General features: G+C 42.0%; 1 protein-coding gene across 8 annotated transcripts in view; it reads right to left on the reverse strand.

Annotated features, from left to right (window-relative positions):
- The window catches only part of Pphln1 (periphilin 1), an 86,891-nt gene that overhangs the window by 61,822 nt on the left and 6,388 nt on the right, over positions 1-18,681 (reverse strand). For 5 of the 8 annotated variants that reach the window (XM_041672368.1, XM_041672370.1, XM_041672371.1 and 2 more), the window contains 2 exons: positions 13,402-13,493; positions 479-685 (listed from right to left, as the gene is read on the reverse strand). In XM_041672368.1, coding sequence (XP_041528302.1) covers positions 479-685; positions 13,402-13,493 — 299 coding nt within the window. The remainder of the gene's footprint in view (positions 1-478; positions 686-13,401; positions 13,494-18,681) is intronic. The other 3 variants (XM_041672374.1, XM_041672373.1, XM_041672372.1) reach the window with 1 other exon arrangement.

Below are 18,681 nucleotides of genomic sequence, written 5' to 3' on the forward strand. Positions count from 1 at the left end.
ATATCAGTAAATCCCTGCAAATTTAAGGTAAAAAGACAAATGAGGCATAGTCCAGATATAGGCACACAGCTCAGTAAGAGCTGTATTACCTAGCAGGAGCGAGGCCATGGCCTTACTGCCCAGCACCACAGAAAAAGCAAGCATGTTGGGATTAATGTCTACTTACTATCCGGCATCACAAGATTTTGACAGTCAACAGCAGCTAGCTGGAATGGGCGTCAAACCCTGAAGACCTAGCACTGCAGCACCCAGGAGGCTGCGGCAGGAGGCAAGCAAGTTCCAGGCAAGTCTGATCTGTATAGTAAGACCCTATTGCAAAGGGGAGTAGGAAGAGGCTGCAAATAAAACCAAGCCAAGCAACAAAGGAGCACAAGTAGCAGGTGTCCATTCTACTTCCAAGGCCTGCACACAAACTTTGGTTACATGAATTTTAAACTTGAAAGAAAGAACAATTAGGACACGGGGGAAATTTACATACTCCTCTGTGAGGTGGGCCACTTCTTCGATCATGGGAAAAACTGCGGCCCTCGTCATATTCTCGGTAATCAACATGACTGTAATATCTACTGTAGCCTCCTTCATCGGGTCTGGCTAGCAGAGGCGGTCTCTTGTCTAGCAGAGGCGGTCTCTTGTCTAGCAGAGGTGGTCTCTTTGGCACAACATTAACTACTCTATGGTAGCCATCCTAAAACAGACAAAAAGAAATATAGAGACATCACTAATTTCTCTATTTGGTTTTGGAAATGTTTCTTACAAGCACAGGTGAATGAGCAAAAATGCACTAGTGAAAAATGCAAGTACGAATAACAAAAACATCTTCGTATAGATTAAGGGAAATAAAATTAATGAAGAAAAAACTCATTCAAAATAACACACAACAATACAAAACGACAATCACAGGTTAAGAAAAGGGAGCTGGAGAGAAAGCTCAGGGATGAAGAGCACTTGATGTTTTTTAGAGAATATTGGTCAGTTCCTACCATCCAGGGACTATGACAACCTTTTCTGGCCCCTGTGGGCACTTCACTCACATAGTGCAGACACATACATGCAAGCCAAACACTTGTACACATAAAATAAAAATCAATCTAAATAGTGTAAGTAAAAGTACTCTTAACAACAACAAATTCTGCACAGTATGCGGGTTACTGCAGTGTTGTTCCTAATGACAACGGGGACTGCACACTAAAATGTTAAAGCAGTGTTGTTCCGAATAACAAAGAGGACAGCACATTGTTTGGCCTACTGGGTTTAAACTATTCTATTTAACTATTTAAACAGGGCAGGGTCTGCACCTGTAAACCAGCAAGCACTGAATCAGAAAGATAAAAAGGAAGAATTCTGCTATGTTTCTAGAAGCTCAGGGGAGAGAGCTTTTAGCTTTTTAAGTTTGGACACAAAGATGATCTAAAATCAGAACTAGCTTCCAAGATAATACACCCTTGAAATCTTGGGTAACTTGGTGAGGTTGGAGAGACAAGACAGACAGCCCATTGGCGAAGGGCGATGACTGCTTTTTCAAAGGACCTGGTTCAGGTCTATCACAAGGTAGCTAACAGCAATCTAAAACTCCAGTTCCAGGAGATTGAAGCCCTCTTCTGGCCTCCTTAGGTACTGCATGCAAATGCTGCCCAGACTTATACATGCAGGCAAAATACCCATAAATATAAAAAAAATAAAATAATAACTTTAAAAAGTCACTGAGGAGTTTTGTGGGATTTGAGTAATTAGAAAACAAAGTCTGTCTTATGTTAAAATCATTAATATGAAATATGTTAATAGCTAATATGGTAATATGAAATAAAATCATTAGGGTAAGAAGTAAAGAACTACAGTACACATGCCAGAATCTGATCTAAGTTAATCTGATCTAAGTTATCTAAAAACAGCCCCTACAGATTTCTGGTTTTCTAAGACATGATCTCTCTGTGTAGTCCAGAACGGCCTCCACCTCACGCTATTTCTCATTGTTTTGTTGTTTGAGGCAGGGTTTCCGATAGAGCCAAGAGTAGCCTGGGACAGCGATCCTCCTGAGTGATCACATTACAGGTGACTTAACACACACACAAAGAAACCGATTACTTTTTAAAAATCTTAAATTTTAAAAACTCTATGAAAGATGCTTTCAATGCAGAAAGAAAAACTAGATGGCTGAATAATTTAATATATAACTATATGATCCTTTCCCCACAACTATAAGTATTATAGTTAACTGGACATAAATTAAATTGGCTTGGGACATTTATTTGAAAGCATTGCTTGAGACTAGTGTGGCATTCAGTTGTAGAGCCGGGATTAGCATTCGTAAAACGTGGGGTAATCCCCTGTAACAAAACAAAACCCACCAATTTTCTAATGTATCATTAAATATTTGTGAACTCATTTTAGCACAAAAACACTGTTGCTTTCATGTATTTGTTATCTTATTTATTTTATGTATGGTGGAAGAAGTCCACATGCTTGCCATAGTTTGCATGCAGAGGTCAGAGCCAGCGCCCGACTTCCACCGTGTGGTTCCTGGAGATGGATCTCAGTTGAACAGCACTGGTAACAAGTACTGTTACCCACTGAGCCATCTTGCCATCCTTAATTTTGTTTAAATATTGTGAAAAAGTTTAAAACATTTTGTTTAAAATTAAAATATTATAAGGCTGTTCCTTAAACATCTTTATTCTTTAGAGACATATGGAAACGTTTATATTTGAAACATGAATAGTGATTTACTTCAAAATGCTTTCAGGAAGGGAGTGGAGTGATAAAGAATTCTGACTGCTATTCTAGAAAGCTTGTGTTCAATTCCTAGTACCTACATAATAGTTCACAGAAGTCAGTTAACTACTGCACCAGAGGCTCCAGCGCCCTCTCCTGACCTCCTTAAGCACAAGGCATGCACACATGTGGTCACAGAAATACAAAGACAAAACACTAATACACGTAAGATAAATATTTTAAAATGAGATAAAATAACCTGGAAGAGAGGAGAACAGAGACAAGAATAAAACACAAGAAACCAAAAGTAGATAATTGCTGCTTTCATTACAATTACTTTGCAAGCTGCTTGTTTACTTTTAAATACTTAGTTTTTTTTTTTCTTTATAAAAAATCAAACAAAGTCGGGCGGTGGTGGCGCACGCCTTTAATCCCAGCACTTGGGAGGCAGAGGCAGGCGAATCTCTGTGAGTTCGAGACCAGCCTGGTCTACAAGAGCTAGTTCCAGGTCAGGCTCCAAAACCACAGAGAAACCCTGTCTCGATAAACAAAAAAAAAAAAACAAAAAAAAAATCAAACAAAAGCCAAGCCTGGTTATACATGACTGTAAAGCCAGCACTGAAGAGGCTGAGAAAGAAGGAAAGTTCAAGCAGATTTGGACTACATAAGATCCTGTCCTGAAAATAAACAGATTCATAAATAAAGCTCAACAAGGGTCAAGCATTACAGCAGAAGACCACACTGCACTTTCAAGTGCAGCCTGAGTCCCAGCAAAGCCCTTGTCTCAAAAATAAATAAAAAAGAAATAAACAACCACACTAACTGCAGGCAAAGTACCATGGTACAGAAACAGCAGCAGTATTTCCTACCACAGTGAACTTATGATCTGAATGTAACCATAGAAATGCTGTTGGAAAAGCCCCTGGAAAAGCGGGTGGCACATATTAAACACCCCATACATAGTGTGTGTTCTAGTTTGCCAGCTCAAATTACTTTACTTTTTGATAAGCACACGAATTACTACACCTAGGAGGTGAAAAACTATAAACCACTAGCTGTGCAGACAAGGCTGGCCTTGAATTCAGAGATTCTTCTGCCTCTGCCTCCTGGGTGCTGGGATTAAACAGTGCACACCACCACCCCAGCAACCGTATCTAACTAAGCAGCACAATATTACCCAGACTAACAGATTTGCTTTGGTGAGTTTTGACAAGTTCACTCTACCACCCACTAATTTATGCTGTGTATTTGACACAGACTGATTGATTGCTCAGTGAGATACTGGTGTCTTGGGGTCAACCCAGTAGTTTGGGGGAGGAGGGGAGGATTAGAAATTAAGCTAAAATATTCTAAGTTGGTCCAACCCTCCAGACACATATCATTATAAAATTTGGCCAAAAACTTACATTATCTTTTCTGGCAACAGTGAAAAAAGGATGTTAAACTTCAAAATTCTGTCAGTCAAGAAATTAAAACATACTACCCATACCCAACAATAGGACCCTTTGTGCCAACCACACCACCCCACTCCATTTTCAGACTTCCCATGTCTTCCTCCAGGGTCTAGCCTAGCGAGTACCCTGACTTGTTCATCCACACTTTCTGTGTACTCTACCAGATTTAGCTAGGTTTCTGTGGCCTAGACTGGCCTTCACTGCAGAGAAGCTCTAGGCTTGGGCCAGTATCCCCCACTTATCCACTAAACCACAGGATACTCCCGCACCACATCCAACCTTTCCGCTCAGACTTATAAATCCCCATCCTCCCACCTGGCAACAGGAAACATATCCTGTACACCAGTCTAGTCCCCTCTGCCACCACAACATTCTCTTCTCCCTAGCCCTGCTCCATCAGTAACAAACTATACATATAGCATGTAGACAGAGAACACACAGATTTCATCGGAGTAATACCAACAACGTGAAAGATTAAGGCAAGGTCTGCCCTCTGAAACCTGCTGGTCCTGTGGAAATGCTTGCCTAGATGAGCCAGGACACTGAAGTTAGAAGAATTCAAGGGATGTAAAGCACACAGAAATAGCTCGGTGAGATCAAGGAGAAAGAGCTCAAGGAGCATAAATGCCTGAGTGATGCACCAGGTTGACAGACATGACAAAGACAATTCAGGACCAGAAAATGAAACTTAATAAAGCAACAGAAATATTGAAGAAGACTCAAGCAGAAAAGAAGGAACTGAAAACAACATTTCACGGCTAGAAAACTCAAAGAAAAGAAGCCTACAGTCTGAATCAAGAAGACAGATCATCAGGTGACCCATCAAATACGCAAGGTACATGAAAAGAAATTTAACATAGGAAAGGAGCATACAGAAATGCAGGACACCGTTTAAAAAAAACAACCTTTGAATACAGGCATAGACGAGGTAGAAAAATCCCACATGAACGGCATAGACCAGATCTCCAACAAGATCATAGAACATTTCCCCAAACTAAGGACAGACATACTCAGATACAGGCAGCACACAGAAAACAGATAAGACCAGAAAAAAACCCCACAGAATTTCATATTATAACACTAACATTTATAACAAAGAAAGTGTTTTGAAAGCTGCAAGAGAAAAAACACAAGTCACATATCAAAAAAAAAAAACCTATGAAAATAACAGCTGATTTCTCAATAAAATCTTTGAAAGCCAGAAGAGCCTAGAGTCCAAGAACTAAAAGGTAAGAAAAGAGAGAAATGTTGTAATTAAAATTAAAATCTCAAAAATAAACAACAATAAAAGAAGTTAAAATACATCTTCAAATAGCTCTACACAGGGAAGTACTACTCAATTAAACTTTACACATCAACACTCTAGAGTTCAGTCTTTCAAGTATATAGTTTTCCCGTTGGAAAAAAACCCTGTAAGACGAGCGTGGTGACCCACGTCTTTAGGCCTCATACTCAGCAGTCAGTGATAGACCAGGTGTGCAGTCAACTCCAGGCCAGCCATGATTACATGACTAGAAATAAAAACAAAACATACTTATACATACACTTGCAGCAAAACATGTTAAGAATGGAAGCAAAATGGCAGGCATAGTAATTTTCAAACAAAAAATACTAAGAGTCACACGTGTGAGGTCCTGAATCCAAATACTACAAAATACAAGTAAAACTAACAAAATAAATGAGATGTAAAAAAATATTTAGGAATTAGCACATGTGAAGATTTTTAATAAAATGCCCAGGAACTACAAACAAGAAGAAAAGGACTATCTACTCAACACTAACATTCTGTAAGCAATGCCATACAGAATGGTACGTAAGTGAATTACCATATGGAACACACTTGACTTTCAAACTGAACAAAAAATTACAGGATTGTAGTTTAAGCATATTCATATTTGAGACTATTTGAAACCAGTAAATTCCACGCAATCCCTATAAAGCCTCAGTTATAGCAATACCAAGTTTTAATTCATCAAAAAATTTGTTTTGACTGGCTACACTGGCTGAGAAGTAGTGGCAAAAATATTAAGATTACAGACCTGTAATCTCAGCACTCAGGAGACTGATGGTTAGAAGACAGACGAACGAACACACAGTTAAAAAAAAAAAACTGAAAAGAAAGCTCTGCCCTCATTACAATTTGTATCAAAGCCTAGCATATTTACAGTGTGCATACCACAAAACTATCACCACTAGGTGAACCTTCAAGTGGTCAACACTGAATTACCACCCAGATACAGTCACTACGGACAAGCCTTTCCTTGGGTTCTCTCCAGTGTTTCCTCCCATTAGTGACCACTTAGCCCTTTGCTGCAGTATTATTTTAAAAAGTTGTTCTCAATCTTCTTAATGCTGTAACCCTCTAACACAGTTCCTGGTTTTGTGGTGAAGCCAACTATAAAATGATTTTGTTGCTTCTTTGTAACTATAATTTTGCTACTGCTATGAAGCATAACTGTGATATTTTGTTTGTGTTTAAACAAATAAAGCATATCTGAAGATCAGAGTGTGGAGCCAGTCACTAGTCAGTTATATAGAGGCCAGGCAATGGTGGCACACACTTTTAATCCCAGCACTCAAAGACACAGCACAGAGATTGCTGTTGAGTTCAAGGCCACTCTGGGCTATACTAGGTTGATCCAGTCTCAAGAGAAACACAGGCAGGTGGTGCTGGCTCACACCTTTAATCCCAGCACTAAGGAGATGAGGCAGGAAGGGATATGGCTGGGCAGAGAGGAGAGTGGCACTCAGTGGCAGGCAGTCTGAGCATAGAGTCTGAGGACAGGATCACCACCCTTTTGGTCGGAGGATCTGGTAGAAGTAAAAGGTGGCTCTAATGGCTGGCTGCACTGCTTCTCTGCTCTCTCAGCTTTCACCCCCTCTGGGTTTTTATTATTAATACTTATTAGAATTCATGCTACATATAATGCAAATATATGATAAGTAGGATAGCTGATCGTAACCCATAGGTTGAGAACCACTGGCTTAAATAGTCCATCCATCCTCCTGTTAGACAAGCTCTTAGCAATGCTGCTTATAAACACACGAATATGATTTAACATTAAGCGATCTCTGCTTCATAAGCAAAGATTTTTTTTTTTACTTCATTTACTTCTATGTATATGTGTATGACACTTGAGTGCTGAGGCAGAGGCCATCAGATAACCTGGAACTAGAGTTACAGGCGGTTGTGAGGGGCTTGATGTGAGTCCTCTGGGAGAGCAAGAAGTGCTCTTACCACAGAACCATCTCCCTAGCACCTTAAGACTTTAAATAGGGTAATTTTTTTTATTAAATCCAAAGTTAGAAACCAAAGCTGCATTTACATTCTACTTTTACTGTTAACCACTTTTCTGCAAATTCAGTGAATTCATTTAAATCAGACGTGAATATAAAACTTCCACAAGGCACATGACTAGGAACTATTCAACTCTGGGGATGGGGCTGAGGAGGAAGGAAAAAAGTTGGAGGCCAACATGGGATGGTGAGGAAGAAAAGAAACTATTTTTTTCCTGAATAGAACAGCACAACAACAAAGTTAACAGAAATCTATTAACTAACAAAAATCACTGGTATTTCCAATCAGGTGTGGTAGTCTGCAGTGGCCTCAGCTGCAGGCATCTGAATACTTACTCCCCAGTTGTGGTGCTGTCTGGAGAGGCTGCAAAGCTGTGGCCTTGTTGGAGGTGTCACTGGAGGCAGGCTTTGGAGTTTAAAGACTGCCATTTTGGGTTCATTCTCTTCTTTCTGTTCTGTCCTTGCAATTGAAGATTGAGCTCTTGACTTACTAGTCCAGTCACCATGCCTGCAACCTTCCTGCAATTACTCCTACATACTTACTTCTGGAACCATAAACCTAAACAAACTCTTCCTTCTACAGTTGCCTTAGCCACTATGTTTTATTACAGAAACAGAAAAGTAACTTATAAATCAGGTTACAGCTGTCGGTCCACATTTATATACATCATTGTTTAAATCAAACATGGTTTTTTAAAGATTTATTTATTTATTATGTATACAGTGTTCTGTCTCCATGTATGCCTACATGACAGAAGAGGGCACCAGATCTCACTGTAGATGACTGTGAGCCACCATGTGGTTGTTGGGACTTGAACTCTGGTCCTCTGGAAGAGCAGCTAGTGCTCTTAACCACTAAGCCAGCCCAGCCCTGAAAAAAAGGCCCTTGATATTGGCCATATTCTGCTATAGCTTAGGTCTTAAATGTCTCCCATTAAATGTCTGGGGTAAAGCATAAGTTGCCTGGTGCCTGATAGGAAGTCTTCATATCACTGGGAAAATGTCCTCAAAGAGGATTGCACTCTATATACTGTCTTACCAAAAGTCCAACTCATCATGGAGTACAACCGTCAAAACTGTAAGTCAAAATAAATTTCTTTCTTTAGCCAGGCGGTAGTGGGGCGCACCTTTAATCCCAGCACTTGGGAGGCAGAAGCAGGCAGATCTCTGAGTCTGAAGCCAGCCTGGCCTACAGAGCACATTCAAGGACAGTTAGTGCTACATACAGAAACCCTATCTCAAAAATGGAAAAAATAAAAATTCTTTAAATTGATTATCTCCAGTAAGTGTCAGGGTAATGCAAAGCTAACACACCTTAAAGAAGCAAATATTACCAAATCATAAATTGAGTTCTTGAGCTGGGTGTAGTGGCTCATGTAAGGTGCTGTAAGCTCAGCACCTCAGAAGCTAAAGCAGGAGGACTGCCATGAGACTAAGGTCAGCCCAGTCTATATAGTGAGTTCTAAAGCAGACTCAACCATAGAGTACCTCGTCTCAAACAAAATAAAAGAAAAGCCAGGAGGTGCACAGGCCTGCAATCCTAGAACTTCAAAGAAGAGGCACAACAAACAGTTGAAATTCATCCTCAAGTACATAGTAAGTTGGAGGTCAGCCTAGGTAACACCTGAGCCGGTTTCAGAAAAAAAGGGGGGTGGGAGGCAGGCTGGAGATTTGGCCCCAGTGGTTAACTGTTCTTACTGTTCTTTAATTCCCAGAAGCCATGTCTGGAGGTTTACAACTGCCTGTAACATTAGCTCCAAAGTGCCAACACCCTCTTATGGCCACCCCCACACACGACAATAGTGCTCACACACAAAAAGAATAATAAAATATATCTTTTGATGTTTCTTATACTTTATTACTTGTATTCTGACCTCAGTGACCTCAGTCAGGCATCATTCTGATTAGAACATGTCTATAATCTCAGCACTTGAGAGCAGGCAAGAGGGTCAAGAACTCAAGCCTACATAGTAAGTTCAAGGCCAGCCTGAGTTACAGAAGACTGAGGCTCAAAAACAAAGGTGAGGATGCCCTGAGATATGATCTATAAACTTTATCAGATTAGTAAAAGGGCAAAATATTAAAAGCTTAAGACTAAATTTAACTAAAATGTAAGCATGCCATAAGGTGAAGGAGCAATTTCCAAGAGCCCTCTAAAGATCAAAATACATTGAAGACAAGACAAAGCTTCAAGTCATTCCCACAAGAGTAAGTTCATCAGAAGAAAAAAAAAATCTGAATTCTAGAGGAGAAATACAGGAACAAAGGTTTTACAAATCAGTAAAGTGGGCCTGGGGAATAAAAAAAGACCCGGCTTCTCTAATAACGTCGGGAAGGAAGAGGAAATGAGCAGGTCTGGCCAGGTTCCGTACTCCTAAAGGAAAAGCACTTCAGACTCTATCAGATCTTGGCGTTACAGACAGTGGCTAGCTGCCATGTGGGTGCTGGGAATTGAACCCAGATCCTCTGTAAGAGCAGCCAGTGCTCTTAACTGCTGAGCCATCTCTCCAGCCCCCTAGACTCTATCATGAGTACCTATGCAGCTGGACAAGGAGGAAGAGATATGTCTAAAACATCTACACATCTACGCTGCTCCTCAGCACATCAGCGCTATAAAATTTATTTCTCTTCCTACTTACTGATGTTGAAATTCCACTGTGGGGGGAGGAAAGCCAGGGGTGATTACTGTACATTTACACACACACACACACACACACACGGCATTAGATCAAAATGGTTGTTACATTTGACTATAAAATGTTCATTTAATTAGGACGCCCATCTCTTTTCTTTCCCCTCTTCTGAGGTGTCTGGGATCAGTTCGAAGGATCATGTTAGGTAAGCACTAACTGAATTACATCCTCAGCCCTTCAATTCTAATTCTTAGACTAGCATTCTATGAGCCATCAATACACTGAACTTCACCCAGAATGCTGCCATCCTGGGAACTCCATGCTCTAAAACACCAACTGCCTATCCTTCTAATAAGAGGCGGCCTTAGGCCTCAAGTAGCTTTTCCTTTGTCCTAAACGCCACTTCTTTTTAAATAACTCCCCTCAGTTCTCGCTTCTTGATGCGGTATTGGGATAAGGTTGTAATCTCTCTGGCATTAGCTACCCTGGAGTGTGGCTCCTTCTCCCAAATATGGTTGTCAGCACTAAGAGACGCTTAGGGCTTCCATCTTGCACAGCCTATGCACCCATGGGATCTGTTGATTGATCCATTGCACTTGGGTAGGTGTGCGGATGTAGATTCCTGCGACACAGCCTTTGCACCCCCGGGGTTCCTCGAATACCCATTGCACAGGGGAAGGTGTGTCCACGGAAAATATCTTCCATCCTCGATCGACCAACACATCATGAGGTGGAGGTCAGATTGGATGACGTTAGTCCTGCGCTCATTGCTTACAAACAATAAGGGGGAACTGTAGTGAGCCGGACAGGATCGCCATTACAAGATGGCGCCGACATCCTGTCTTGTTGGAAATAAACAACTCCATATTTGGCTATGGCTTCGAGAGCTGGTCCCCGCTTCCCGCATGCGCAGTGGATGAGGATCCTTGAGCCTATCCTGATGCGGTCTGGTGTCAGCTGTTGGTGGCAGCCAATCACAGGGCGACCCGTGTGCCAATTCCCTATTTAAGTGGCTGCCTAAGCGCCCCCTTCGCTTCCTGCTGCCTCTCCCCTTAGCTCCCTGCCTCTTTGCTTCATGCTCTCCCTGCCCTTCCCTTCTTGCCCCTTGTTCTCCTGCCCCCCTCATTCCCTGCTCCCCATCAATCAAGGGCACTCCAGTAAAAGCGTGTTCTGAGTAGAATCCTGATGTGGTGGTCATTCTTTGTCACCGGTCGAGAAGTCCGCCACACGGTCATGATTCCTAGTCCAGTTAGTTCTTCAGTGTCGATCTCAGCCAATCACTCATCTTGCAATCTTAAATCAATACAATTTGCTTTGCCCATCCACCAATTAAGCTACTCAGTGAAAGAGCACACAGTCTGCATGTCAATGCCCAGATAGTAAAATAAAATTTCTACTCAAGGGATATAGTGGGAAAGAGGACTTGGCATTTTTGAAAGGTAACTCACAGCTATGACTGTATCACTTTTAATCCTTCTAGGTTATCATAAAATAATTCTATCAGACTAAGAAAACTTATTAGAAATAGTCTCCAGAACAACCTGAAAAGCAATGACATAATTACTGAGTCTGCCCATCCTAATATAACGGGCTTCCTCGTTTTTTTTTCTATCTTAAATCATTTTATATCAACCCGAGCTGTAATTCAGGCCCATGAAGGACAACCTTGCAGATGACACTGTTCATCAAGGTGAAGGATAGGACCAAGTAATAAACTGTCAGCTAGGCCTGGCTGCAGTCCTATGAGCTAACTGGAAGGCAGGAGGATCACAAAGTAATAAACTGTCAGCTAGGCCTGGCTGCAGTCCTATAAGCTAACTGAAAGGCAGGAGGATCACAAAGGCAAGGCCTGCATAGGACACAGAGTGAATTCAAGCCCAACCTAAGTAATTTAGTAAGACCTTGTCTTAAAATAAAAAAGAAACAAAGGGGCAGGGGCAGGGGCAGGGCTCAAAGGTTGAGTGCTTGCCATGCATGAGAAAAGCTATAGATTCAATTCCCAGTATTACTACCGCACACACAGAAATCCCTAATACTTTAAGTAAAAAATACTTGTCATGTGAACAAGAATTTATGCCTTCTGTGGCATATAAAGTGTCTACATAAGAATACAACCCCAAACAGGTGGTGGTGGCACAGGCTTTAATTCCAGCACTTGGGAGGCAGAGGCAGGTGGATCTCTGTGAGTTTGAGGCTAGCCTGATCTACAGAGCGAGTTCTAGGACCAACTCCAAAGCTACACAGAGAAACCCTGTCTCAAAAAAACAAAAAACAAAACAAAACAAAACAACAAAAAACCAAGGAAAGAATACAACCCAAAGTCGCAATGTTCAAGGTGAGTCAGCAGAAGATTCAAAGCTTCTTGACCTCCAAACCTCCCTTAGTTTTCCAAGCAGTTGAAAAATGTGAAGCCCTGCTACATACTAGGACTGGATCCAGTTTGGGTAGAATAAACAACTTATCAAGAACATTAAGAGTCTAGTTCAAAATTCCCAACTCTCAGAACAGAGACAGAAGACAGACAGAAGATGGGAATTCCGTCCTTTGAACCCAGCACTCTTCTCGCCCTGCAGGCTGCCTGACCAGACGTCACAGATGAACTGCTCTCTAGGGTGGCAACATGCTTCTCCTACTAGCCCAGGAGGATTGATATCCAGGTAGAATGTCATATTAGTTCATAACTTAATTTTAATTTTTGATTTTGTGACAGTGTCAGATTGTGTAGCCTGGCCTAGAACTTGCTATGAAGACCTGGCTTGCCTTAAACTCACAGAGATCCACCGGCTTCTGCCTCCCAAGTGCTGAGATTAAAGGCATCCGACACACTATGCCAGGCTCAATCTATAAATATTTTAAGGAGACAGATAAATGGCAGTCATGAATAGAAGCAGATTTTCAACATTTCTTTGTCTATGCACAGTATAGAATTTATAAAAATTTATAAATTTTCCTCCACAAACTAAATACAAAACCTTTGTTCTAGAAATTTAAGTATAAAATATAGATTTTGTTTTTTTTTTTTTTACTTAAACAAATTACCATGTATTTTATAGCCTTTTTTGTGGTTTTTTTTTTTTTTTGTTTAGTTTTGTTTTGTTTTTTTCAAGACAGGGTTTTTCTGTATAACAGTCCTAGATGTCCTGGAATTCACTTTGTAGACCAGGCTGGCCTCAAATATTTTCCAGCTTTTAAAAGGTGAATTTAATCTCTTTTCCAGCGAGGCTGGTAAACTTCTGCTCTTTGAAGACGCTGGAGAAGACAGAATGGCACGGCAGGCTCTGGACCGTCCTCACAGAGCAGTGACTTACACTGGCATGGCTCCGAGGGGGTGCTCGTTCTCTTGGAAGTCGTTCGTAGTCATGCCGTCCCTCAGACCACATCTCATCTCTTTTGGAAGCCACTAAAGAAAAAACAAAAACAGTCCTGGGTTTTTTTGTCAGCAAGTAAGACACAAGAAAGCAGCAAATGCCAAGACACCTAGAGGAGAGTGAGCAAAGAGAGAATGAAAGCAATGAGTCCTCCTACTGGAGATTTAAACAATTCATGCACATGTATATGAAGTCCTGCATTCCTTCCATTTTAAACGTTATTTACAAGAAAAACTTCCACCAGCATGCTGGGTAAGAGTCATAAACAACATACAGTTTCTTCATTGCCAAAGTTTGAAAAACTAGAAAAGATACCATTCAATGAATAGTTTGGAAAGCAGGCCAGCATGGTTACTCCAGTTAAGGCTGGCCTCAAATTTACTATGTAGCCAAAGCTGGCTTGGAAATACTGGGATTACAGGTATATCCCAGCATGCAATGCTCCAACGTTTTTAATTTTGAATTAATTTATTTGTAAATGTGTATATCATGTGTGGGGCTAGAGGTGCAAGGTTTCTTGAGCCTTCTTATGTTGCTAAGCTTCCTGAGCCTCCTTATTCCCCCAGCTGCAGTTGCTAGGCCTCCTTATTCCCCAGGGAAAGGTGAGTGCTTTACCCACCCATTGCACAGCCCCACGACGCAGGACAGACGCGATAGGGAGCGGAGTCAATGCAGGAACTGTTTATTACTGTGGGCGTCAGCTTATGCAGGTTAAGTGACACCGCGTAATGTGGAGGTACCTCCAGCCAATGAGAGACAGACAAACCCTCCCTCTGGCTAGAGGGGTGTCTACCTAATTTGTGCTCTTTCATCCTCACTCAAATCGAGCCAGACTTTTCTCTGTCTTACAGGCCTCAAAATACAGACCCTGAATTTGAACCAGCCTTTTTTCTGTCCTATAGGCCTCGAGGTACAGGCCTTGAGATAATTTTGGCCCAATATCTCCCACTTTTGTTTTATATTCGATCCCCTACCCTGGTCACCAAGCCAGAATATCCCACCAGGGAGAGAGTACAAGTCAGGGCCAACCCTATCCGGAGTTTTGGCCTGGACAACCTCAAATTGAGAGTTCATCCGTGGGGTGAGATGTATTGAGCCTCTCATAATGTACTCAAAGGGCCATGAGTACATTGTACCTGTTGTATCTGTTTTTGGAACGCTTCTTTCAGCCTTTGGAGAACGCATGGACCAAAAAGACAGATCAATAAATAAATATCCATCGGTCCAATTAGGGAAGAGATGAGTGTGGTAAGCCATGGGGACCAATTAAACCAGGTCTCTTAGGGGGTCCTTGACTTAAATGAATCACTATCTTTTCTTAACTCATCTAGGGTTCTTGTAACTATCCTGGAATGGTCCGCACAGAAGCAACCTTCTTCCCCAAGTGCCCTGCAAATTCCTCCCTGTTCCATAAACAGCAAATCCAAGCCTCTCCTATTTTGTAAGGTTACCTTTGCTGAGGAATCCAAAGACTTTTGTAAATAACGTGATGTGGTCTCTATCTTTTCTAATTACGTCCAGCCCAGTCTGCTTACATCCCCAGGAAGAACAATAGTAATCAGGAGCTGCCCCGCACTTTCTGATAGTAGAGACAGCCTGGTTGCTTCCTGGGCATACATAAACGGGTGTCTGTAGGAGGGCATGTCTCCTAAGGACATGAGAACACCCATGCTCATTAGGGCAAGATGCCTGGGGTAGGGTGCACCCCCAAGAGCTTCCGCATTCAGGTCTCCCCTCCGTCCCCGGGACATCAGGTCAGGCCACTACGTCCAGGGTGTCATCTGAGAGGTCTGGTTTAGGATCCCTCCAGTACCAGCACTCGAGGATCCATGTCACCTTCTGTGGTTGGTGGGGGCTTGCTGCCTGGACCTTGATCCCCGGAAGAGGAATTAACATGATTATAGCCGGGAAGGCTGTCTGAAATAGATAAACAGGTAACACTCTCCTCAAGGGTCAATCTCCCTTGGGCAGTGGTGATTTTTCTTTTCTTGTGTTTGAATTTAATGGTTGTCCACCATAATCTCTTTATTTATTGGTCATCTTGATCTTTCCCATTGTCCTGAGGGGAGGGGAGAAATTTTAAGTTACAAGTGGGTAGCCACATAGGCGTTTCCCCTGTTTGGGAAGACACATCCATATCCTTGGCCATGTTTCAACAAGGGATCTGGGCCCCTTCCTTGGTTAGTGAGAGGATCCTTCCACCTAACTTGTTGGGTGGGCCTTGTTGGTAGGGATCAATCGAGAACAATGTCTGGCGGCTCTTGATGGAATTATTAATCTAGAGCGACCTTTCCATAATGTCGGAGGTGCCCTGATCCTAAGACCCTATCAGTTATTCGATCGGAGTGCCCTCCCCAGGGTGCTGTGTCCCCATTCTAATGCTTGTGACTGCTGAACAAGGGCAGCCAGTATCGTCTTGGACTGGAATATTAGGATTATATTTTGCCAAAGAAGCCTGATGGAGCTCATTGACAAATTCAGTGAGGGACTGATGGCTCTCAGGGGGTAAGGAAATGATCGTATTAGGTTGCCTCCCTTTTAGGAGATCATACAACACATCTAGTTTCCCAGTCTCTACAGGCAACCAGGGCCTTACCCAGTTCATTTCTCACAGTATCTAAACTGAGAGGCTCAAGCAGGGTTAATTTCTGTCCTACAGGCCTCAAGGGACAGGCTGAGATAATTTTGGCCCAACAAGAGGGACACGCATGCATCCCACAGAATGTGTAGAAGTCAGAAGATAATCTGCAGGAGTCAGTTCTGTCTATCGTGGGAGCACCAGAGCCTCGGGGCCCCAGCCTTTGCTTACTACGTCATCTCACCAGCCCTCTGGTTTATTTCTGGCCTTAAACTGCTGATCCTCCTCCCACAATACCCCAAATGAGGAATTAGAGTACACCACCTGAACCATCAGTAATCAATAAAAATGTGCTGAATATATCATATGAAAATTTGATCAAGAGTCAGTTGGTGGTGGCACATGACTTTCCCAGCACTCAAGAGGCAGAGGCAGGTGGATCTCTTGAGTTGAAGGCATCCTGGTCTAGAGGGTGAGTTCCGGAACAACTAGGGCTACACAGAGAAACCCTGTCTCAAATAACCAACCAATCAAACAAACAAACAAACAAACAAAAAAAAAAACAGTTCCAGGTCCAGCCTAGACTATATGAGGTCCTTAACAAAAAATTAAGTACAATAATGTAAAATAAAGGGAGGAGAACCTGTAATGAAAGCTGTTCAATCTGACACAAGAATACTCAGAAAGGAGAGATCCTCAATTGAGAAAATGCCTCCATAAGATCCAGCTATAAGGCATTTTAATTAGTGATCATGATTGATGGGGAATACCCCAGTCCATTGTGGTTGATGCCATCCCCATGACGCAGGTGGTCCTTAGGTTCTATAAGAAAGTAGGCTAGGCAAGCCATGATGAGCAAACCAGTAAGAAGCACTCCTCCATGGCCTCTGCATCAGCTGCTGCTTCCTGTTTCCTTCCCAATCTGAGTTCCTGTCCTGACTTCCTTCAGTGATGAACAAGTTTAAGCTAAATAAACCCTTTCCTCCCCAACTTTGCTTTTGGTCATGCTTTTCATCAGAGCACCCTAACTAAGACAGAGTATGAGTATGGGGTGTGTTCACCTGAAACTCAAAAGCCAGCAGAGTGCTCTCCTACAAAGACTGGGCTCTGTTAGGGGCAGCACAGACATCCCAGGGGGTGACACACTACCAGATTGCAGAATGGAAACCATATTTTCAGGTTGTTCCTGATCCAGTTTGGAATTTTCTGCCTATCAGTTTGGAAGATAGATTATCTCACATATCAGAATCACTCTGAGAACCACAGGACAGTGTGAACTATAAAAAGAGGAATCTCTAAGCAAGCTGGCTCATGGCCTTAGGGTGCTTTTTTAACTTCGGGGACACCACTATTTCATACATGCTAGCATTCTGCATCCCTTGGTCAAGCTGGACCTTGAATTAAATTACCACAAAAAGGAACAGGCAAAAAAAAAAAATGTACTATAGAAAATTTGCTTTCAATTCAAATACTACCCCAGCATTTTCAAAGTCATTCAGGAGCAGTCTTAAGTACAGTAATCTTTTGATTTTGACTAGTGGCATGTGTTGCTTATGACATTATCCAGGTTTTGGAAATCAATCCATCCCACAACCAATCAACTACACTGACTCCTGACACTAGACAGTCCCCTTCCATTACTGGAGTCTCAAAAGAACTTTAGGCCGAAAGAGATGGTTCTGTGGTTAAAAGCTCTTTGCACTCAAGCATGAAGCGTTTAAATCCTACCACCCACGTAAAAGTCCAATACGACTCACTCGCACACGCAGCTCCAGTAACTGAGGGGACAGGTTCAGTAGGGGACCTATTTTACAGGAGCAAGCTGGAGTATAATAATAGAAAACAACACACTTGGGGCTCAGAGCACTGACTGCTCTTCCAGAGATCCTGAGTTCAATTCCCAGCAACCACATGGTGGCTCACAACCATCTGTAATAAGATCTGGTGCCCACTTCTAGCCTTCAGGGATACATGCAGGCAGATGCCGTATACATAATTAATAAATAAACCTTTAAAAAAAATACACAATTCCCCTGGCCTTTGCATACCCAAGTGCACATATTTGGATATAACACACATGAATTTTTCTTACTTTTTAAAAGTACTCCAGAATAATTCTCTGTGTCACAATAAAGCCGAGAACAGAATTCGAATTCAATGTGGAAAGTGCAAACTTCCTTTCAAGTGTGTCAACAAGGAGCTGCAGAGATAGACAGCTCAGCGGTCAAAAAGCACTGACTGGTTTCAAATCCCAGCACCCACATGGCGGCTCACAACTGTCTGTGACTCAAGTTCCAGGGGACCTGACACCCTCACCTATATATACATGCAGGCAAAACACCAATGCACATGAAACAAAATAAAGTATTAAAAAAAGAAGCATGCTAATAAGTTGATCCCAAAATATAAGAATCTCACTCTTATGCAATAATCAATAGTGTCTAAGTAATGCTGTCCATGAGTCAAGTCCAGAAGGAAATAAGCCTCTCCTTAAAGCACTCCACTGAGGGATTCCTAGTCCTATGTTCTCAACGGAGAACTGGCACTGTGAGCAAAAGTTACAGGAATTTGAGAAAACAAACTCACAATTAATGACCTTGTGCCCAACCAAGTCAAAATGTCAAAATGATACAATTCTTTTT

This window comes from Microtus oregoni, unplaced genomic scaffold (genome assembly GCF_018167655.1).
Source record: "Microtus oregoni isolate MIOR12 unplaced genomic scaffold, Mior012 000022F_ref0000154, whole genome shotgun sequence".
Taxonomy (NCBI): Eukaryota; Metazoa; Chordata; class Mammalia; order Rodentia; family Cricetidae; genus Microtus; species Microtus oregoni.